Source organism: Hemitrygon akajei, chromosome 10 (assembly GCF_048418815.1).
Source record: "Hemitrygon akajei chromosome 10, sHemAka1.3, whole genome shotgun sequence".
NCBI classification, from domain to species: domain Eukaryota; kingdom Metazoa; phylum Chordata; class Chondrichthyes; order Myliobatiformes; family Dasyatidae; genus Hemitrygon; species Hemitrygon akajei.
The window spans coordinates 56733595-56758547 of NC_133133.1; the positions used below are offsets into that span (position 1 = coordinate 56733595).

Sequence of the window (24953 nt, forward strand, 5' to 3'; positions counted from 1 at the left end):
AAATGAGAAGGTTTGACACTTGAATGTAAATTGTGATTGCAATGCCAAAGCAACTATTATCATTTCAATTGGATTCAATATTTATGTTGCAGTTGATAATGGCACCAGTTTGGATCCGTATGTTCTGTCAACATTAAGGAAATTACAAGATGGATACTTTGGAGGAGCCAGGTAAGTAATATGTTAACCCATGCACGATTTAAGCCTTGCACATTTTTCGGAAGAGTCGCTGAATATGAAGAACAGAAACTGGGACCAATGTAGAAGGAATATAGCCACTAGGTAGAAGTGAGACTGAGGTGTCGGGCAGAGACTGCTAGGTAACAGGCGGAAGGGCGATTCCAGCATTTGTCTCCTTTGTTCAGCCCATGGACTTGACCTTAAAAGTAATTAATTTACAATCAATCCTGTGGGTGAAAGCAATGTTTCATATTAGTTACTATTAACATGAAACAGAAAGAAGTGATTACTGGATATTTCGTGAGTCACTGATAGCTGTAAGGGATGTGAATTTTATCGCAAGTCGTCAAGTGAAGTTTGTCATTTAACTACATACATGTATATATTGTATAGAACCATATAATGTATATAGAAACGAGACAACATTTCTTCGAACCAGGGTGTAAAGCACAGTAGTATACATAACACAACTGTTTTTCTCCTATCTTTATATGGGCTGTTGATGATCTTTCCTGCTTTAAATTGAAACCAAGTTGTTTTAGCCTATATAGCTCGTAACTTTTGGCCTGAACTTTAAATAACACAAATATTCCAATTCTTACTGTTCCCAGACAAACGAACAACACATCTTGGTCATCTTGTTGATTCGCTGATTTGTGAAATAGGCACATGATTTTTCATGCAACACACACAAAATGCTGGTGGAACGCAGCAGGCCAGGCAGCATCTATAGGGAGAGGCGCTGTCGACGTTTCGGGCCGAGACCCTTCGTCAGGACTAACTGAAAGGAAAGATAGTAAGAGGTTTGAAAGTAGGAGGGGGAGGGGAAAATGCGAAATCAACATTCATTTTCATTTTCCAAATTCAATCTAGTTAAAGCTTGGGAACAATGCATACACAGTTTCTGACTTGCGCTTTAGTAGCTTCTAAGTACTTTATTTCACCTTTAGAAATTATAAAGTCACTCAAGTGTAAATGGCTGGGTAACTTTGATTAGGAGTTAAGATAATAGAAATGCGATATATTTCTTGTTTGCAGAGTTCATGCAGCCAATTTGTCAACATTGTTGGTAACTTCATGCTGCACACGACTCAGTTTTATGGATGTTGGACCTAACGGTAAGACTTTTGATAATTGATTTGATTCATCCTATTCACTACAAATGGTGGAGGACCTGCATGATTTTATGGATTTAGATCTTGGGGTAAGGATGAGGATCTACATGATTCCCATTTTTTATAATCATATAGATATATTCTGATACTGACATCAGATACTTGTGTAACAATATAGTTAGATCATTTTTGCTATATTAAGGTTTTATGAAGGATGTCTGCATAAAGTTCAAAGAAATTTTATTCAGGATCCTGAACTCCATTATTTCAAATATATGCAACTTTTACTACCTTGGTCTTATGAATTTGAAGTTCTTTTAAATTAAGTGTGATGAGTGGAATTCTTTATTAGTGGTTTAGGTTTATTTGGACTTTGAAGATTATTTATTCAATTTACTGAATAAACCTTTTATTTCCATAGACATGGAAGGGTGGACAAAATACTTATTTGCCGTTTTCATGTTCTTGTGTGGTTGATGAACAGTTAAAATCATTAATAAATTGTTTCAAGATTCTTTATTGTCATTCTTCTGTATATAAGTGTAAAAGGAGAGCAAGATAATTGTAATTCTGAATCTGATGCAGCAAAAACACAACATAAGTAGAAATAACACGATAAATATAAATACATAAGACTAGCTTATATAATTAAACAGATTGTATGTACATAATATAACAATAGGCACAGGAGTATCTGTACATAAGATGACTGACAGGAAATGATAAAGTAGTGGTGATGGGGGGGGAATTAATGGCTGGAGGTGTTGATCAATCTGATGGCTTGGGGAAGTAACAGTTTTTATTTTAGTTGTTATTTATGCATTACTTAAGAATATTTTAAAGACAGACACCAAATTATGACTGCTTAATGCTTGCTTGGCAACAGCAGATGAGACGTTGTCTTCCTGCTCCTTTGCTGCCAGATAATTTGTACTTTCCTAGACTTTCGCACTTGGTTTTCCTTTTTATTCATCCTTTTATGAATGCTTGTTAATTATGATGTCATTTTCTGAGCTGGGTTCTTCTCTCACTAGTCTTTCAATAAGCCATGATTGAGATGGACCACACGGCCAGCTCAGTCAGCACTTTGCTCCATCACATATTCAGTTATTATTGCTTATTCTTTGATTTTTGGAAATTCTTCACTTAGGGCAGTTCAATGAGGAGTCTGGAGCCAATGGAATTAGGCAAGAAGCAGGGGTTGATGGGGGTAGGGTTATGCCCTCCATCTCCTACTCTACTAGTTTGGTTTTGTTAATCAACAGCTTCTTGGGCTTAGACTGGCCTATCTTCAATTTTCTAGCAAGTCCACTATATCTACCCAGATCAAAAAGGCTTAAACACATTGGGAATATATTGTTTTGACCAAGACGAACATCAGTTGAGTAAGTCACAGATTCGAATACATGAGCTTAAGAGGAAATTTTGCTCCAGTACTTTGGTACAAATGAGCATAATGCCACTCAGCAGTCCAAGTGCAAGAGCTCGGATAATCTACTGGGACTACATATTCTATCATACAATGGCTGGTGAGCGCTCTTTGTTGCTTTTACACTGTCACTGATAAAGATTGTGTTTATTAATTACTAAAGAAGAGCAAAACTTTATGAGGGAAGAAACAGCACATGGAAAAAATGAGTACAGTTTAAAAAGTCAAGCCGAGTATTTGTTTTAGTTAATGCATAATGGCAGGCCAGGAACAAACTGGTTGTATTGGAAACCTCAGTCTTACAACAGGGCAGGAGCTTTCAAATAATGCTTGGGAAGGATGGAATTTTGGGTTGGGATGGGGTAAATAATGTTATTGAAGTAGTGGGCAAAGGTGCAATGAAGCAATGTATGGACATATTGAAACTGTGTCTTGAAGGATATATAGTATTCCATTAAGTAGATAAGATACAATATCATTTAAGCTTTGTGCCATTTGGGAAACCCTGAAAAGCTGTGATCTTAACCAGAGATCCAGCGAGATGAATAATGATAATATATTTGCAGAGAATTGTCTGTTGTGGCTTTGGATATGTAGTATATTTTTGGGTTACATCTGAGAATTTACGTGTGGATCTAAGTTACTGATATTAAAGATTTAACTTTTGAATGTCTATTTTTATAGAAATGCCCTCTTAAAATTATTAGACGTTCTAGCTAGCTTAAAACATTAACGTAAACTTGGCACTTGGATCAAAGGCAGGCATAATGGAGGGAGAGGCTGGATTATTTGAGTGTGACTGATTTGAAGATTAGATTGATGGGAAACATTATTAACATTGTAATGGGGATCACCCTATACCAGTGTGTCAGCTCAAAGCTGCCTGCTGTTTTAATTGTAGAAGCAAATGTACATGGTTGCTATATTAATAGTTTAATGGAGTCCAGCAAGCTTAAACTGTGCGATTTCAGCCATGTTCATAAAGAAGAAAACAGTTACAGCAAAAATAATTGAAGAGAAGTTTACATTATACTGAGTGAAAGAATATTACAAGGAGAGCATTTTACATAGTACATATGTCGCAGGTTGTATTAAGAGAAAACATGATTTTAAAATTAAAGCAAAATTTGATTATTGATATTGAACTAAATTTTGACAGTGCTGTACATTGACAATGGGTGCATATGGCAGGTATCTAGTGAGATGTTATTGGTCAGTAAAAATAAGAATGTATTTTGTGAAACCTTGAGAAGATGAGGACAATTGGAATGTGTAATTCTCTGTATTGAGCATGGAGGAAGAAAACCTTAAGGTGCTTGATGAGTTTTTAAAATTGTAACACAAATGGGGGAAACATACGTTCATGCAAAAGAACTAATTTATTTAAGTTAACTTGTTGTTGGAAGCAGACTATGGCCTTTGTGGTTAGTGTAAGAACCAAAATATTACTGAGCCATTCATTTTTTTGTTATACTCCAATACTTTATTTACTTTGTACCAGACCCGCCACAGTGTTGATATGATGCTATCAGTGACTAAGAAAAGACTGTCATTATGGTTATATTGACCTGTATAAAATGTAGTCTAAGAAAAGCCTCAGAAGTGAGTCATGCAATATGTCACCAACTGTGCCAAAACATGGGATGATTTTGGCAATGGAGTTGTGACAACAGTTAGTGATGTTGCAGGCGATGGTGCTGAGAACTTTAAAACTAATGCATCAGGAGCACCAACCAGAATAGCAAACGACAAATTATTCTCAGAGAGGTGTGAACTGATGGCTGTTTACAGATTGTATTTCTTGCTAAGGAGACTGTTGATATTTGTATACCACATGCTGTTGTTAGTTATTCTGGACTGCGCAGGCATGTGACGGCAGGCAGTGAAGCGGGGAAGATTTAAAAAGGGCAGAAATCCTGAATCGGTTTTCGTTTGGAGAAGGAAGTTGGAGGATCAGAATGGGAATGCGGCGGGAGCCATCTTGAATTTATCTTATTCTCATCAGAGTTAAGAGAGGCGGGACTGCGCAGGCGTGTGACGGCAGACAGTGAAGCGGGGAAGATTTGAAAAGGACACAGCCTTATACAGCGGGCAGCAGAGTGACCCGGGAGCAGAGTGAGGGCTTAAGGGCTTGGGCTCAACGGGCTTATGCGGAAGTGGGCAAGGCAAAGTAGGTTTAGGTTTCAGTTTTTCCTGTTACTTGAGGAAAGGGGAAGTATGAGTGTGAGAGCAGCTTGTGGTTCTCAGTGTCGGATGTGGGAGGTCCTGGAGTCTCCAAACCTCCCGGAAGTCCACATCTGCCCCGGGTGCGCTGAGCTGCAGCTCTTAAGGGACCGTGTTAGGGAACTGCAGCTGCAGCTCGATGACCTTTGTCTGGTCAGGGAGAGTGAGGAGTTGATAGACAGGAGTTACAGGTAGGTGGTCACACCGGGACCACGGGAGGCAGACAGGTGGGTCACGGTTGGGAGGGGGAAAGGGAAGAGTCAGGTACTGGAGAGTACCCCTGTGGCTGTACCCCTTGACAATAAGTACTCTTGTTTGAGTACTGTTGGGGGGGGACAGCCAACCTAGGGGAAGCAACACTCTGGCACAGAGTCCGGCCCTGTAGCTCAGAAGGGTAGGGAAAGGAAGAGGAAGGCAGTAGTAATAGGGGACTCGATAGTTAAGGGGTCAGATAGACGATTCTGTGGACGTGATCAGGAGACCCAGATGGTAGTTTGCCTCCCTGGTGTCAGGGTTCGGGATGTTTCTGATCACATCCAAGATATCCTGAAGTGGGAGGGTGAGGAGCCAGAGGTCGTGGTGCCTATAGGTACCAATGACATAGGTAGGAAAAGGGAAGAGGTCCTGAAAGGAGAGTATAGTGAGTTGAGAAGAAGGACCGCAAAGGTAGTAATCTCGGGATTACTGCCAGTGCCATGCGACAGTGAGAGTAGGAATGGAATGAGTTGGAGGATAAATGCGTGGCTGAGGGATTGGAGCAGGGGGCAGGGATTCAAGTTTCTGGATCATTGGGACCGCTTTTGGGGCAGGTGTGACCTGTACAAAAAGGACGAGTTACACTTGAATCCTAGGGGGACCAATATCCTGGTGGGGAGATTTGCTAAGGCTACTGGGGAGACTTTAAACTAGAATGGTTGGGGGGTGGGAATCAATTTGAAGAATCTAGGGGAGAGGAGGTTAGTTCACAAATAGAGAAAGCTAGTAGACAGTGTGTGAGGGAGGATACGCAGGTGATAGAGAAGGGGAGCGCTCAGACCGAAGATGTAGGGGAGAAGGAAGAAAAAGATAATAAAGTTGATCGCATCGTTAGGGATAAACAGAGAGGAAGAGGTGGAAAGTTTCTTAAATGCATCTATTTTAATGCTAGGAGCATTGTAAGAAAGGTGGATGAGCTTAGAGCATGGATTGATACCTGGAAATATGATGTTGTAGCTATTAGTGAAACATGGTTGCAGGAGGGGTGTGATTGGCAACTAAATATTCCTGGACTTTGTTGCTTCAGGTGTGATAGAATCGGGGGGGGGGGGGGGCAAGAGGAGGAGGTGTTGCATTGCTTGTCCGAGAAAATATTACAGTGGTGCTTGTCGTGGTTTCTCGTGCCTCACAAATGACCAAGAGACGCAGAAGATTCTTCAGAAGGGTTAAACCTTAATTTGCAAATCAAAGCTAAGACAGTCATTGAGCTAGTCGCTGATTGCCCACCAATCCCCGGACACAGCATTTTTTATAGCAATCTCCTGCCAGTTGCATTAGCATATGTAATCGATCTATAGTTGCGTATTACACGTACTACACATACATCATGTCCCTATTGTTTCTATCAATTGACTTAATCATGTTCTAATCTACATCTCTGAGCTACCTCTCATTAACATACCATTGTCTTCTACATTTTTAAGATTTCAGTCTCCTACCAAATTGGGTACATGCATAGCAAATAATAGTCCTAGAATTATGTGACTTAATTATGTTCTAATCTATATCTCTTAGCTACTTCTCATTAACACATCATTGTCTTCTACATTCTTAAGATACATGCATAGCAAATAGCAAGTCTTTCTGTAGCTACCTCTCATTAACACACCATTGTCTTCTACATTCTTAAGATACGTGCATAGCAAATAGCAAGTTTCAAAACTGACTTCATAGTTTTGGTAAATTTATACTTTTATACTCCAATATGCTTTAGCAGGATAGATTAGAGGGCTCATCTGAGGAGACTATTTGGGTGGAATTGAGGAATGGGAAAGGTGTAGTAACACTTATAGGGGTGTATGATAGACCACCTAATGGGGAGCGAGAATTGGAGGAGCAAATTTGTAAGGAGACAGCAGATATTTGTAGTAAGCACATGGTTGTGATTGTGGGAGATTTTAATTCTCCACACATAGACTGGGAAGCCCATTCTATAAAAAGGCTGGATGGTTTGGAGTTTGTAAAATGTGTGCAGGATAGTTTTTTTGCAGCAATACATGGAGGTACCAACTAGATTAGGGGCAGTGTTGGATCTCCTGTTAGGGAATGTCAGAAACGAGCCACGCTCCCGAATAATGGCTTCAAGACAAATTCAAGGAAAGAAAGTTTATTAACAGTTCTGCAGAGCTGGGCCCCTTCAGAGAAGGGAACCCTGAACCTTACAGGGCAGCAGGTTTTATCCTTCTTCCTTACCACCCCTCCTCCCTGACTCGGGAGGTACATAGTCTTATCCCATTCCATATTTGGAGTTGTTTTTTTACACATTTCTGTAAAACAATAGTCCATATCTCAGGACTTCAATGATTCCACAAACAGTTAATTTTATCAAGGCTTCTGCATTCATAATTAGATCACACTTGTTTACAGACTTTAACCCAAACATAATTAAATCATACTTGTCCCTAGACATTAACCTGGACCTGTCAGAAACGCACATCTTAATTTTGAATCTTACAATAAATACCACCCTTTTTCTTTTTAAGATGTGCGTTTCAGCTAGCATTTCTCTCACTCCCAGGGGGCCCACCTTCTTCTTTAATAGCATAAGTTTTAGCTCGTTTGTCCCATGATGGGGTATCGCTACTGCCTGGAGCTGGAATATACTGCGCCTGATCAGTGTTCGTATACAAGGAATCAAACACGGCAAAAGTAAGAGAATCATTAGACCCCCGCCTGCTACTAGGAGAGTGGTGCGCCACCAACTACCTCCCAGTAGCCCGTCTAGCCAACTCATGTTCCCCAGGGATCTCCAGGTTTGTACTGGCACGTGGGCCAGTTTCCGAATTTTGTCGGATATTTTTAACACGGCCTTTCCACTGTCGTCTATCTTAAGGCAACAGTTTGTAAGATTGAACTTCCCACATACCCCGCCTTCAGAGGCCAATAGGTAATCCACAGCCAGCCTGTTCTGGTATATTGCTGTTCGCATCTGACTCTGCTGTTTTGCCAACAGCTCCAATGCCAGTGCCGTTTGATTGGTTATCACTTCCACCACCGCCTGCAGTCTAATAATTCGGTTTAACATGTAGACAGGAGTGCGATACCCCCACGACCCATCCTGGGCCCAGGTCGCTGGCCCATAGTATTCAATGATGCGAGCCGGTGGCCACTCATCACCCCACTCGCCCACCTTTATCTCCCGTGTTTCTCTCCTTAATGAATCAAACAGCTTAATTCCCAGCTTCCGGTCACCCTCCTGATGCAGGAGGAAGAACTCCGGTCTTTCCTGGGACAGCTGAGACTTCTCATGGTCCCCCCCTGTCCCATGTATCCTTTATTATAGACTTGGTAATAAGGTTTACTATTCTCCCAACATGTTTCTCTCTTGCTTAGATCATAGCATCGATCATTCACATGCGAGTGGGATACGAAGGATCCAGGGAACACCCTCTGCCCCACTCGTACCACGGTTCTGCACTTGTCACATTTCCCTTCAATTTCCCCGACATATAGAATCAAATATATTACAGTCAATAATGTTACAGTCCACATAGAGTTCATTTTTGCTGCCTTTTTAGCTTCACCACCAATGGTTCTTCACCGGGAACACAGGTCCACTCAGTGTGGCTTTCGGGCTTCACCGGTCCTTTTACCCTGGATGCGTGTGTCCACCCTTTTTCTTTTGTCCGTACAGCCGCCTCTGTTGTTAGCAGGACCTGGAAAGGGCCTTCCCACTGTGGCTGTAACTTCTCCGGCTTCCAGGTCCTTACCAGAACCCAATCTCCAGGCACGATCTGATGTAAAGCAAAGTCGAGCGGCGGAGTCTGGGCCAAGAGACCCTTTTTCCGTAGTTCTGCAAAGGAACGGGACAGTGCCAGTAAATAGTCCCTTACAAAGATATCACCCCCTTGTAGCGTGGGGTACCCTTCCACCTTATTCCAATACGGGAGTCCGAACAACATCTCATATGGGGATATTCCTATGTCCTTGCGGGGCGCTGTTCGTATTCTTAAAAGGGCAATAGGGAGACACTTAGTCCATGGTAGTTTGGTTTCTAACATCAACTTGGTCAGTTGTGCCTTTAGGGTGCTGTTCATTCGTTCTACTCTTCCCGAACTCTGGGGATGCCACGGGGTATGGTACTTCCATTCGATATCAAGTGCATCGCAAATTAACTGGTGCGTATCTCCTTCTTGGTACGTGGTAGTGACATTCCCGTTATTCCAGCTATCCTTTCTGGGGTAATGCATCGCTGTCCTTTACTGACCCGGTGTCCCAGATACCTTACTTCCTTTTCTACAAATTGCAACTTTTTCTTTGAGACCCGCAGTCCCTGCTTCCCCAGGAAGTTCAGTAGTCTGATGGTGTCTTTCTGCACCCCTTCCTGTGTTGGCCCGGATAGTAATAGATCGTCCACATACTGTAGCAGTTGGCTCTCTGGAGCACATTGGAATTCTGCTAGTACTTGCTCCAAGACCTGCCCAAATAGGTTAGGTGATTCGGTGAACCTCTGTGGCAGGACCGTCCACCGGAGTTGTCTTTTCCGCCCCGTCGTAGGATTTTCCCATTCGAACGCAAACATGTCACGACTGCTCTCTTCTAGCGGGCAACTCCAGAAGGTGTCTTTTAGATCTATTACACTGAACCATTCATGGTCAGGGGAGATCTTACTCATCAGTGTGTAAGGGTTGGGCACTACCGGGTATCGGGTTTGGACTACTGCATTTAGGCCCCGCAGGTCTTGTATCATTCGATAAGTCCCATCTGGCTTTCGCACCGGGAGTATTGGGGTATTATACGGTGACATACATTCCTCCAGTAGTCCGTCAGCGATCAGTCCTTCAATCACCGGCTGCAGCCCTTTTCTTCCTTCCATTGAAATAGGGTACTGTTTTCTCCATACTGGCGAACTGTTAGGTAATAGTGAGATTTGCAAGGGGGGACGTTCAAACCCCTCCCCCCCCCGGTTCCCTTCCTGGTACCATACCTCCGGGCTTATTTTCCTATCGTCTTCTTCCCTGAGGGCAAACAGCTGTACCATTATCTTCCCGTTCCTGGGCACAGTCCCGATGCCTAGCCTGACTTGCAGATCCCGCCCGAGCAGGTTGAATCTCACAGAGGGTAACAAAAGTAGGTCCTGTCCCGTTACCCTATCCTCATGTTCAATTTTCACGTTTTCTATAACAGGTACTTGTATTATTTTGCCTCCAATACCGGATACTCCCATTACCTTTGTTCCGGTTCGGGTGCCGGGAGGTATCTGGATTATGCTAGATCTTTCGGCACCCGAATCTACCATAAAGGTTGTATCTGACCCTTGGGGACCTACTTTTAAATTTACCAGGGATTCCTGCCGATAATTTATCCCCAAGGGGTGGAACCCCGACCTCCCTAGTCTTCATCTTCCATCATAGCGTACGAGCGCACTTCCCGTCGGTATCTGGGGCACTCGCGCCTGAAGTGTCCCTCTCCGTTGCAGTGAAAACATCTTAAAGCCTTCCTTAGCCCTCCTCCTTGCTCCTGGCTACTACCTCGATCCAACCATGGTCCCTGTCTCTCTCTACTATCTGCGGTTACTTGTCGCACTGTCTGGCCCATTATCCTTGCCGTCTTATTTTGTTTCTCTTCGTCCCTTCTTACAAACACTTTCTGTGCCTCCCTAAGTAGTTCACTTAAGGGTTTAGTATTCCAATCTTCTAGTTTTTCCAGTTTTTAAAAAAAATCTGGCCATGCTTTCGATACAAATTCAACACGAATCAGCTGTTGGCCAACCTCCGTCTCAGGGTCTTCGATTTGCGGAGCGGTAGGGGGCACATATGGGGCGGCAGGTGGTCGAGCACCTCTCATGTATTCTTTTTCTGTCCCCCTTCATTTATCGTTTTCAATTTATAACTATTTGTTGTTGGTAACCAGCATAGGACGTAATCACTTTCTTCGGGTTTAACGTTAGGTTTTGAATTCACGTACAGATTAAGGGCTTGTTGTACCCAATCCTCGCTAGACCCGAACTTAGGCCACCACACAGCCGACCCTTGGATCAGCTGGCGGGACCAGAATTCACAGTACTGTATCATTTTTTCTTTGACTTCCCTTTTCGCCTCCCATAATCCCAATTTTCTAACATCCGTCCCAACGGACTATCAGGGGGTACCCCGGCATATTTTTCATCATTGGCGCCTGGATTTCCTTTACCCTTGTCTCTCTTAGACCCCTTATTCCCCATCTCGAGGACTTGCCCGGTTCCAATCCACCCGCAGGCACCCCGTAATTCCACAATTCTCGTGCACTACGTCTCTGCAGGAATTTAATTTGAATGTGACCCACCTAGCTCGGTCACTCCTGTCCAATTCCGGAACCTGTATTACCGCGATCGCCCAGGAATTCACCTGCAGGCACCCTGCAGTTCCACAATTCTCGTGTACTACGTCTCTACAGGAAGAAATCACCTGCAGGCACCCCGCAGTTCCACGATTCTCGTGCACTACGTCTCTACAGGAAGAAATCACCTGCAGGAACCCCGCAGTTCCATGATTCTCGTGCACTACGTCTCTACAGGAATTTAATTTCTCACCTGGGTCCTGTGCACAGAAATTACTCGATCGCTCACTGTCTCAACTGCCTCGACAACCTCTCTTTGTTTCCTTGAGTCCGCCGGATATCACTCGCTCAAGCCGCGCAGGGCGACGAGCAAGGAATCAGGGACTGCTGAACTCGGCAGGGTGCACCTTCTCCGATGTCCTTCCTTGCCCCTCTCACGGCCGGAGTGTGGATCCCAGACGAGCCCCCAAGTTGTCAGAAACGAGCCACGCTCCCGAATAATGGCTTCAAGACAAATTCAAGGAAAGAAAGTTTATTAACAGTTCTGCAGAGCTGGGCCCCTTCAGAGAAGGGAACCCTGAACCTTACAGGGCAGCAGGTTTTATCCTTCTTCCTTACCACCCCTCCTCCCTGACTCGGGAGGTACATAGTCTTATCCCATTCCATATTTGGAGTTGTTTTTTTACACGTTTCTGTAAAACAATAGTCCATATCTCAGGACTTCAATGATTCCACAAACAGTTAATTTTATCAAGGCTTCTGCATTCATAATTAGATCACACTTGTTTACAGACTTTAACCCAAACATAATTAAATCATACTTGTCCCTAGACATTAACCCGGACCTGTCAGAAACGCACATCTTAATTTTGAATCTTACAGGGAATGAGATAGGTCAGGTGACGGAGGTATGTGATGGGGAGCACTTCGGGTCCAGTGATCACAATACCATTAGTTTCAATATAATTATGGAGAAGGATTGGACTGGACCCAGGGTTGAGATTTTTGATTGGAGAAAGGCTAACTTTGAGGAGATGCGAAAGGACTTAGAAGGAGTGGATTGGGACAATTTGTTTTATGGGAAGGATGTAATAGAGAAATGGAGGTCATTTAAAGGTGAAATTTTGAGGGTACAGAATCTTTATGTTCCTGTTAGGTTGAAAGGAAATGTTAAAAGTTTGAGAGTGCCATGGTTTTCAAGGGATATTGGAAACTTGATTAGGAAAAAGAGGGAGATCCATAATAAATATAGGCAGCATGGAGTAAATGAGGTGCTCGAGGAATATAAAGAATGTAAAAAGAATCTTAAGAAAGAAATTAGAAAAGCTAAAAGAAGATACGAGGTTGCTTTGGCAAGTAAGGTGAAAATAAATCCAAAGGGTTTCTACAGTTATATTAATAGCAAAAGGATAGTGAGGGATAAAATTGGTCCCTTAGAGAATCAGAGTGGATAGCTATGTGTGGAGCCGAAAGAGACGGGGGAGATTTTGAACAATTTCTTTTCTTCGGTATTCACTAAGGAGAAGGATATTGAATTGTGTAAGGTAAGGGAAACAAGTAGGGAAGTTATGGAAACTATGACAATTAAAGAGGAGGAAGTCCTGGCACTTTTAAGGAATATAACAGTGGATAAATCTCTGGGTCCTGACAGGATATTCCCTAGGACCTTGAGGGAAGTTGGTGTAGAAATAGCAGGGTCTCTGACAGAAATATTTCAAATGTCATTAGAAACGGGGATGGTGCCGGAGGATTGGCGTATTGCTCATGTGGTTCCATTGTTTAAAAAGGGTTCTAAGAGTAAGCCTAGCAATTATAGGCCTGTCAGTTTGGCGTCAGTGGTGGGTAAATTAATGGAAAGTATTCTTAGAGATGGTATATATAATTATCTGGAAAGACAGGGTCTGATTAGGAATAGTCAGCATGGATTTGTGCGTGGAAGGTCATGTTTGACAAATCTTACTGAATTTTTTGAAGAGGTTACGAGGAAAGTTGACAAGGGTAAAGCAGTGGATGTTGTCTATATGGACTTAAGTAAGGCCTTTGACAAGGTTCTGCATGGAAGGTTAGTTAGGAAGGTTCAATCGTTAGGTATTAATATTGAAGTAGTAAAATGGATTCAACAGTGGCTAGATGGGAGATGCCAGAGAGTAGTGGTGGATAACTGTTTGTCAGGTTGGAGGCTGGTGACTAGTGGTGTGCCTCAGGGATCTGTATTGGGTCCAATGTTGTTTGTCATACACATTAATGATCTGGATGATGGGGTGGTAAATTGGATTAGTAAGTATGCAGATGATACTAAGGTAGGTGGCGTTGTGGATAATGAAGTAGGTTTTCAAAGCTTGCAGAGAGATTTAGGCCAGTTAGAAGAGTGGGCTGAACGATGGCAGATGGAGTTTAATGCTGGTAAGTGTGAGGTGCTACATTTTGGTAGGACTAATCAAAATAGGACATACATGGTAAATGGTAGGGCATTGAAGAATGCAATAGAACAGAGTGATCTAGGAATAATGGTGCATAGTTCCCTGAAGGTGGAATCTCATGTGGACAGGGTGGTGAAGAAAGCTTTTGGTATGCTGGCCTTTATAAATCAGAGCATTGAGTATAGGAGATGGGATGTAATGTTAAAATTGTACAAGGCATTGGTAAGGCCGAATTTGGAGTATTGTGTACAGTTCTGGTCACCGAATTATAGGAAAGATATCTGCAAAATAGAGAGAGTACAGAGAAGATTTATTAGAATGTTACCTGGGCTTCAGTACCTAATAAGTTGCAGGGAAAGGCTGAACAAGTTAGGTTTTTATTCTTTGGAGCATAGAAGGTTGAGGGGGGACTTGATAGAGGTATTTAAAATAATGAGGGGGATAGATCGAGTTGACATGGATAGGCTTTTTCCATTGAGAGTAGGGGAGATTCAAACAAGAGGACATGAGTTGAGAGTTAGGGGGCAAAAGTTTAAGGATAACATGAGGGGGAACTTCTTTACTCAGAGAGTGGTAGCTGTGTGGAATGAGCTTCCAATAGAAGTGATAGAGGCAGGTTCGGTATTGTCATTTAAAGTAAAATTGGATAGGTATATGGACAGGAAAAGAATGAAGGGTTATGGGCTGAGTGCGGGTCAGTGGGACTAGATGAGTGTAAGCGTCGGCACGGACTAGAAGGGCTGAGATGGCCTGTTTCCGTGCTATTATGGTTATATGGTTATATGAATGAATCCTGTTATTTCCAGGATGATAGCATTAAGGTTGCAGAGGTGGGCTATCCTTTTGTCTCAGTATGCCTGTTACACTGAGTACAGAATGTCCAGACTAACTGCATTAATAAAACAAAATTTGAACCCCAGAACAAAAAATACAATGCTGGCTGACACAAAAGCTTGCACTGTTTTACAAGAGTGCGAAGAACTATGGTTTCATTAGATTTGTAAGTAGATAGTACACTTTGAAATACATCGACTCTTTAAGGGTTCCAGCCCATATTTTTAACTTGTTTTCCGGGTTGCAATATATGTATAAAATTCCAGAGGCAATTTATATGGAGATATTTCTGATAAATTACGCATTTTTTAAAAATTGAGCTCTTCATGGTTTGTGTACAAGTCAATATGTTTCCCCCTCCCCCCTCTCCGATTTCCAGGATATTGTATACAATTTGCGGGTGTCAGGGAGACTCCCTCAACTTCCAGGAGAGTTGGGATGTCTGTAAGATGAATACGGTGTTGGAGCTATACTTAGCCTGACGTTCATAAGTATTAATTAAGTAGAGCAGGGGACTAAGCACACCGCCTTGTGGTGCACCTGTTCTGATGGAGATTGTGGAGAAGCTGCTGTTGCCAATCCAAACTGACCGGGGGTCTGCAAGTGAGAAAATCAAGATTCCAGTTGCACAGGGGGATATTGAGGCCTATGACTTGAAGCTTATTGATTAGTTTTGAGAGAAAGATGCATTGAATACTAAGCTGTAGTCAATGAAGAGCATCCTGATGTATTCATTTTCTCTGTCCTGAAGTTCCAGGATCGAATGAAGAGTCAATGTAATGGCATCTGCTGTTGACCTGTTGTGATAGCAGACAAATTGGAGTGGATCAAGTCACTTTTAAGGCAGGCAATAATACATTTCACCACCAATCTTTCAAAGCAGTTCATTGCAGAGGATGTAAGTGCTACTGGCTGGTAGTCATTGAGAGAGGGTACCATGTTCTTCCCAGGCTTAATTGAAGCCTGCTGAAGCATATGGATACCTCAGGTTGCTGAAGCGAGAGGTTAAGGATGTTGGTGAACACTCCAGACCGTTGATCAGCACAGTTTTAATATTTGTCTGGGTACCCTGCCTGGGCTGGATGCTTTCTCAGGTTCACCCTCTTGTAGGGTGGTCTTATGTTGGCAGAAACTGAAATCTCCAGGTCATTGGGAGCTGTTAGGAGTTCATGAAGGTGCCTACATGTTTTGATGGTCAAAGTGAGCATAAAAGCCATTGAACTCATTTGAGAGTGAAACCTTTTTGTCACCTATTTCACTTGTTTTTACTTTGTGGGAGGAAATGGCATTCAAGCCCTGCCACAGCTGTTGAGCATCTTTCAGTGATTCAATTTGGTCCGGAATTGCTACTTTGCACGTGAGATTGCAAGATAGTGTCAGCGACTAACAGCACGTTTTGCAGACACCTCATAAAACTATTAGATACTCAAGTAGATATACTACTTCTGAACTGTGATCACTGGAGTCTGTAGCCTGTAATTTCCCTTTTAAGGATGCTATTTTGCAGCAACTAAATGATCTGGTGCATTTGTGATCTACTGGGGATTTGGAAATCTAGATTCTTGTGCAGGTACATCCGGGCCAGCCATCACTGGGGGGTGGGAGGGGTAGACACTGCATTGAGGCCAGATGATGGAAGACAAACCCACAGTGGGTTCTGTTACTCTGTGCCGATTAAAACCTCAATTAAGTATAACCCTCAGGTTCGGCCAGCAGCGTTAGTCTAGGGAAGGCAGTCTCTGGCCTCGCCAAATGTGTAGAATCTGAGGTGCAAAACCTCCTGTTTGTGTTGATGCTGTGTGATTGGTTTCCCCGTTACAAATCAGCACCACGAAATAACAGAAAGTACACCATATGCAGTTAAATGATTTAGCTTTATAATTCTTAATTTGACTAAAGGGTTGGTAAAGAAAAATAAAGGGCCCATTCTAATGAAACAGACTAATGTGCACATGTTGGAGCTCACGGTTTTCCTTCCATTGGTCCTCCATTGATTTTCCCAGGCTTTGATGACTCCCAGCCCCACTCCAAGTCTACTCAGTCCTGCTGGCTACGAACTCTCCTTTCAGGTGTCTTCTCCGTTCATCTGTCATTGAACAAAAGACCCAGATCACCTCAATCTCAGGCACACAACAAGAAAAAAAACACCCCCTTCATTGGACACTGCACATTGCAAAGCCCCGGTTATCTCTAACCATAACCCAAACACTGCTGCTACAAAAAAACCACTACATTAGCAGTGAAACCTTTCCCAAGATGTTACTTAAGATTAAAATTGAGAGTGGAACATGAAAAGGTGTTCAGCACTGTCTGCCTGCAATTGACAGGTCTACCCTCTCTTTCTTCTTGCTACTACTGTTGGGCAGGAGGTGCAAGAGTCTTAGGTCCCATGCTGCCAGGTTCAGGAGCACTTGTTGCCCTGTAGCTATCGAGCTCCTGTACAGGCTTCACACACCTCAGTGCTGAATGGGGTCTACAGTTGTGGACTCGCTTTCAGGAACTCTGCAGTTCATGTTCCTTGTGTTTTTGTGTACTTTTTGTTTAGTATTTGCACAATTTGATCAAGGCATGGGCAAAGGATGAACTGGTGTTCAGCTCACTACTCCACGAGGTTCACTCACTTCAGCACTGAACTGAGTGGCCAGCAACTATTGGCACTATGTTCCATGTGTTTTTGTTTATTTTTATTATCTGTGTGATTTGATCAAGGCATCAAGGCCGAGGGTGAAGGATGGGCCGGTGATCAGCTCAGTACTCCAACGCTGAACTGACTCTGAAGCTGTGGCCTGCAATCATTGGCACTCAACTAAGTGCTGAGCAGGCTCTGTGACTGTGGACTCATTTTCTGCGGTTAATGTTCTGTGTATTATTTGTTTTCATTTTACTACTGTTTGCATAATTTGTTTTTTTTTCTCACATTGGGTGTTTGACAGTGTAAGTTTTTTAAAATGGGCTCTATTGTGTTTTTTGTGTTTTTTTGTTTTATGGTTGTCTGCAAGAAGACTAATCTCAAGGTTGTATAATATATATAAACTTTGATAATAAATGGACTTCAAACTTTGAGATGACTTTCTGGAGATTGTACCTGGGCCTCTTGTATTTAACTTGGTCACCAGGCTTGAATGGTACTGATCTGGCCTTCAGCAGATTGCAGATCTCATGGTTTGCCCAGGGTTTCTGATTAGGGATAACTGAATGATTTTGTGGGAACACACTGGTCTACAGCTGTTTTTATAAAGTCAATGACAAACATGGTGCATTCATTCAGGTTTTCTGAATCCTTGAACACCATGCAGTCATAAAGTGCTCAGTGCCATAGCAGAGCCCTTGCTGATTGTTTGAAAAATAGATAAATGTCTAAAATCTCATGAGTACTGGCAGCTACTGCAATCAAATATGTGGTTTGTATTAATATCTCATTAAATGAACTCTCATCTTGTTTTCAGTCTCACAGTCTGCATTTGCCAAGAAAGGTTTCTGAATAATTGTTAGAAATGGGAAGCATTTTTTATGTTGACCTGAGATCAAAAATTCTGAGACAGTTTCAATTAACTCAACAAATCAGAGATGCTTCAGATTTCAGCATTACGTAGGACAATATCCTTATAATAAGGAAAAAAATCATTAAGAATTAAGCAATGGATAAGTAGCAGAAAGTAATTACTATTTTGTTTTGAGAGAGAACATACAGTAACGGATGAATTTTTTAACATTGAAGAATCAAGTTATGCTTGGCGTAACTTATGTAAAATGTAGCCAGTGCTATCTCTTTCATTCTGTAATTGTTTTGAACTTAATGACAGTCATTCAGTTTTGTAAAGTGAAATGAATTGCTCATTCTTTTACTGTGCTGAATGGGATTGAATTTATTATATGGGCCGTGACAATTCTCCTCATCATTGCACCCAAGATGATTCTTCATTTTATGTGTGATTGGACTTGATATACTTATTTTCATTGTCTTTATTAATGTGGCATGACATTAAGTTGGTCTGTTCTTAAGAAAAGATGGATGAGAGATATTTTTGCTTAATGCTTCAGTGAAAGTTATTGGCTTTGTTCTCAGTGCATTTTATTTCAGGTGCATGGTATGCAGTATTGCTTTTTTGAAGCTGAGTCATGTAATTTTGCCTTGGCCTTTGTTGTTTATTTTGTAATGTTCTTTGTAATATATAAATGAAACATGAAGATATTATTCTCAGCATATTGGAAAACTGAAATGTGTCAAGTTGTCATAATTTTGTTTGCATCTTTCATTTGCTCTTTGCTGGTGTCTATAGCAGAAATAAGCAAACTGTACACAGTTATTACTGAGATTCTGAAATTGAAATTAATTTATTATTATTTCATGTTATAAAGAACTGTGGGTCTTGAATATGGGTTACAACCTTACACTTAAGATATCAGTATTAGTGTTCACCATTTGTAAGTATCATGTCTGATTTCCTTCTTTTGATTTGCTTGAATATAACTTCGAAAGTTTGAACATATTTGTTACATGCACTGATTAAGTTTGGAGGAAATAAAGATGTCAATGTTATGACTTATTGCATTCAGTACCAGACAAACTGCATTTAAAAACTTGCATTTTAGTTTGAATGTTTTCTATTAGCACTTGTATTTTGCATTCCTGTTTCTCCTTGATTCTTGTAAAGCTTCACGCTGAAATACTATCTATTAAATGGTGACAGCCTTTCTAAAGTAGTATCTAGTTGTCAACATTGACAGGCGATTCTTTTCTAGGGCAGATCAATTTCTGCAATCATGTGAACTCCTTTCTGATATTCCATTGATATCAGATTAATAAGATATAAGATCTAAGGAGGGCCTGACAAGATGTTCCTCAAATTTTATGGAATGCTAATGCAGAAATTGCAAGGGCCCAGAGACATTTAAAACATCCTAAGCAATGAGTGAGGTGCCAGAGGATTGGAAGTAGCTAATGTTGTTCCACTGTTTAAACAATGCTCTAAAAATAAGCCAGAAAGTTATAGGCCAGTGAGTCTGACATCAGTAGTGGATAAGTTATTGGAAGGTATTCTAAAGGACTGGATGTATAAATATTTGGATATACAGAGACTGGTTAGGATAGTCATCATGGCTTTGTATGTCCAATCTTAAGAGTTTTTTGAGGAATTTACCAGGAAAGTTAATGAAGACAAGGCAGTGCAAGTTGTCTACATGGACTTTAGCAAAGCCTTTGACAAGGTCCTGCTGGTCAAATGGTTCAGTTAGTATTTATTTATTTATGCGGCATGGAGTAGGCCCTTATTGCCTTTGACCCATGCCGCCCAGCCATCCCCAATTTAAGCCTAGCCTAATCACAGGACAATTTACAATATGGCCAATTAACCTACCAGCCGGTACGTATTTGGACTGTGGAAACCCACATGGACATGGGGAGAGCGTACAAACTCCTTCCAGGCAGCGGTGGAAATTGAACCTGCACTGTAAAGCATTGTGCTAACCACTATACTACCATGCCATCCTAATGATAAGATAACTTGGATTAGATGCTGGCTTCATTGGAGAAGCTAGAGAGTGGTAGTAGATGGCTGCCTCTCTGACTGGAGGCCTGTGACTAATGGTGTACTGCAGGGATCAGTTGCTCAGTCTGTTGTTGTTTATCATTTATATCAATGATCTGGTTAATAGTGTAGTCAACTGGATCAGCAAATTTGCAAAAAAAAACCACCAAGATTGGGGGGTATAGTGAATAATAAGAAAAGCCAGCAAAGCATCAAAGCTTGCAGCAGGATCTGGACCAGCTGGAAAAATAGGTGGAAAAATGGTGGTTCAAGTTTAATGCAGACAAATGTGAGGTGTTGCACTCTGGAAGGACAAGCCAGGGTAGGACTTACATGGTGAGCACTGAGGAGTGCAATAGAGTAGTAGGATCTGGTAATATAGATCCATAATTCCTTGAAAATGGTGTCACCACTGATAGGTTGTAAAGAGAGCTTTTGGTACATTGACCTTCATAAATTGAAGTATTGAGTACAAGAATTGGGACGTTATGTTGGAGTTGTATAGGACTTTAGAGAGGGCTGATTTAGAGTGCGGTGTCCATTTCTAGTCATCTACCTAGTTACTGCCTGTTACATTGCTGGCATTTAGGGCAGCAAATGAAGGTTCTCCATCTCTGTCTGTCTTTGGACATCTTCTCTATTGTGCCTCAGGTATGGTTCAGAGTCCTCATTTCCGCCTTTATAGTATGGCGCCAAGTTGTCTTTGGTCTCCCATGTTTCCTCTGCCCTTAAGGGGTCCTATGAAATACTTTCTTCATGATGGACTTGGCCTCTCATGCCCAATCTGTCTCTAACGTTTCTTCCTGATGATTATAACCATTTACCTACAGGAAAGATATCAATATGATTGGAGAAAGTGGAGAGAAAATTCACAAGGATGCTGCCAAAAGTCGAGAACCTTAGTTATAGGGAAGTGTTGAATAGGTTAGGACTTTACTCTGTAAAGCATAGGAAAGCATAGAAAAGCACAGGGAGATTTCATAGATATACAAAATTATGAAGTGCATAGATAAGGTAAATGCAAGCAGGCTTTTTCCACTGAGGTTGGGTGAGACTACAACTGGAGGTCATGGGTTAAGGAAGAATGCTGAAAGGGTGCCTCTGGAAATGGTGGACATGAGTGATTTCAACGTTTAAGAAAAGTTTAGAGAAGTACATGAATGGGAGGGGTATAGAAGACCACGGTCTGTCTGGATGCAGGTTGACAGGACCAGGCAGATTAATAATTCACCTTGGACTAAGTAGGCCAAAGAACCTGTTTCTGTGCAGTAGTACTCAATGATTATATATTCAGTTTCACAGTGCAGCATGCTGTTGCACATTGCATTGCTGGCAGCTACTTCTGAATTTTGATGTTTAAACATGCCAACTCATGCCAGTTGCCAGTTTTGCAGAGCAAGAACTATGTGTGTGTAAAAGAGGTGTGTGTTTGCCACCGTTGCTCCTGTAAAATCTAGACCATTGGGTATTGTTTTAGATCGTCTGTGGGGTGAAGTGTTTGTACATATTGCTTTTCCCAGTGAAACAGCTGCAGCCTCATCAAAAGCTATGTACGGCTTGATTGCGTAGCATTTTTATTTGCACTTTTTGACTGTGTGCATAGCTGCATCCTGCCTTTTAATCAGCCAGTGTGTTGATAAGGAATTTCTTACATGGCTGCTGCAGGATTCTTATTATGCATGCAAGTATTGGAAAAGTTAGAGTTCCCATTATCAGTACTAATTCAGTTTGAGTTCTTCATTACCACAGTGGAAAACCGAGATGAGCTAACTGTGTACTTAAACCAACTGCTTGAGACGAAACCTTCAAAATCTACTTTGCTGTCATCTGGAAAGAAAACGGGCCTGCATCGATTCCGTGCTGCCGCACATGCTACACGAGATGTCGTATCTCTGGCACATAAAGCAAAAGAACTTGACATTGAAAGTTAGTTTGATATTACTGAATTATTTTTAAAGAGCTTTTATGATGAGAGTTTCGATGGTAACCAAACCTTTCTTGTACATAAGCAAGATGCTCATACGATGGTTTAAGTAATAATTTTTTCAAGAAACATGGGGGTAGGCAGAAGAATCCTTTTCCTGTCTCAATGCCTTTATATTAATTAATATTTTTAAACAACTTTCCATTTTGAACTAAACACCCTTGGGTCTTTCGTCACTTTCATATTTTAGAGAAGAGTGAGAATTTTTTATACAGAGTGCAGAGTGCATTAATACAGAGTACATCGGCATCTGTATGTATAATGTTTCAGGGAATTACATTGCAGTCCTCTGTGCATGTGGTGTGCAAACATAGAAATGTGTTCAGTGATGTCAATTAATGTGCAGTGCAGAGTAATGTAAATTATGTGTAACATTGCTTAATGTCATTGTTATATTAATACTGTGAGATTAGGAGACTGATGGCAGTGGGTGGATTCTTAAGTAGGGCTTGATTGGTTGAAAGGTGGTTGCGTTTGGCAGTTGTTTAAACTGGCAAATTTAAACTCTGGGAGATGATGCTCAGATAATTGACAAAGGATCCTGATGGTATTTGATAGCAGGGTGATGGGTGGTAGTGAATACCAAGAAAGTCACTGAAAGATCAATCTATATAGAAGTTGATAGGTGCATGGACTACCTAGTAGCATACAGGTAAGGCTTGCTTCGGCATACTTGACACCTGATCAGCAGGTTCTTTCCTGCAATCACAAGTGAGCCATAATTCTGCTTGTTGTATGTCCTGGTTCTTCCAAAGCATATTCCCAGCACCTACAGGTAACCAGACATGATGCTGAAGGGGGACAAAGGATTGGTTGCATTGAAGAGTGAGTGAGGTGCTGCTTTGTTGCAATTAATTCCATGAAATTTTGACTTGAACCTCTCTGCCTGGGATAATTACCATTTCTTATCCTTAATCATGGGGTCTTAGATAAATAAGAAAGAGAAGAATGGGTAGTCCTTGCCTATCTAGATTTGATGGGGAAGTGCGGTATTTCCCACACACTGAGTAGGATTGCTCCACTGTTTTTCTACCCAAACCCTGTATTGGACTGTACATCCATCATATACAAATGTGATATTCTGTCAAAGTTATACTCTGGGTCCAAACTAACTAAAGAGTGTCCACCACCCTGTCCTGTTCAATAATGATTATGTTCCAGAGATTATCTGAATAACATCGCTTATCAATGTCAGAATTCTTCTTTTTTGCCTTTACACTGGTAGTTGAGGGTGATGTTACCCTTTTCAGTTTGTCTGAGATGTCCAGTTCTACTGAGAGACCTCTGTGAGTAGTTGTTGTGAAGGGCTAGGATGGCTTGATAATGTCCTCACAGCCAAAAATGTTCAGCATCTGCAATCCTTCTCTGTCAAGCTATACAGTTTAAAAGTCAAATGCAATCTTCCAGATCTTATTCTCCTGAGCTCAATAGACTAGAGGATAGTTTCAGAGAATTGTAAATTTAAAACAAAATTTAAAACTTCTAAATAAAAACTAACTCCCCATTGATTGCATCAGCTGCAGATTTTGCATGCTTTTCTGCACAACACACTTCTCTCAGAATACCTTTTTTTCTGAATGCTGAGGATGAATAATTTCTTAGTATTTTCTTAGAATGCTTCACACCACTGTATCTGTGAAGAGAAGCTTCACAGTTCTTTAACCGCTCTAATCCATTTTAAGTTCCTTAATGATTTTTTAAGAGACACTAATTCTTGTTCTACTCTCCTATTCTAATGTTAGCCTATAAGATTTAATCAATCACCTGGAAACACTTTTCAAAGAATAACACTGGTATGATTTCAATGATATGTGATTGAGCATGTGTAACACAAATGGGAAGTCTACTCTGGACTAATCTGACCCGTCTACTTTCAATCAGATGCATTGCCATAGTGTTTCATCTGCTGAGTTGCCGAAGATGTCATACAACTTGTATTTGTAACTATTCAAAGATTCATTAGCATATAGTGTACAGTTTACTGACATCTGCCAGATTATCTAGGTACATCAGCAATGTATTTGAAGTCACCGCCAGGAATTGTCCAAGAAGTTGCCAGCAACAGTATGAACTTTGGGAAGAAAGTCAACCAATTTTTCTTCAGAGAGGATGTATGCATATTGATAAGCTGGAGTGGATCATATTTGTATGTTACAAGCATTAAAGGGAGACGGCAATCTTTGACTTCTGTGATGGTGAAGTTGCCTTTCTGCTTAATAATGTTTATTATTGTCTGTTAGCCAGATTGATTGCCAGTGGGACTACCATTATGATCGATGTCATTTATTCCTTAAGTGCAGCAAGTTTCACTCCTGCAAAAATTGCATGTCAGCCTTGACCTTGAGGTATTTCTAAGGTCTTAACTCTTATATTATGCTTTAAACAACAGTACGTGTCAATAGATGCAATCTTTAAACCTGTTATATTGCAAACATATGATTTAACACTGCATCACAACAGTCATTACTTTGTACCAGTGTACCTAAATTATTCATAGCTTGTGAATATTGCCCCCAAGCTGAGATATGAGTTGATCTGCCCTGGGGTTTGTATTGTATTGTGGTGAAGAAAATGAAGTTGCTGTTGGAAGAGCTGCTTGATTCCCAGTTAGCCTTGTCTCCTCTTGATTTGTATCTTCAAGTTTACTGCTTCTGGATCTGGAGTAAGTTGTCAGCTATGCTGATCCCAACTTCTCAGAGTTGGTGAGTCATTTTCTTAACATTGCTG

The 24953-nt window shown here is 41.4% G+C and overlaps 1 protein-coding gene across 3 annotated transcripts in view; it reads left to right on the plus strand.

The window, feature by feature from the left end:
* The window catches only part of phka1a (phosphorylase kinase, alpha 1a (muscle)), a 149099-nt gene that overhangs the window by 68700 nt on the left and 55446 nt on the right, over positions 1-24953 (plus strand). For 2 of the 3 annotated variants that reach the window (XM_073058362.1, XM_073058363.1), the window contains exons 17-19: positions 93-171; positions 1219-1298; positions 21992-22168. In XM_073058362.1, the coding sequence (XP_072914463.1) occupies positions 93-171; positions 1219-1298; positions 21992-22168 (336 nt within the window). The remainder of the gene's footprint in view (positions 1-92; positions 172-1218; positions 1299-21991; positions 22169-24953) is intronic. The other variant, XM_073058364.1, reaches the window with a different exon arrangement.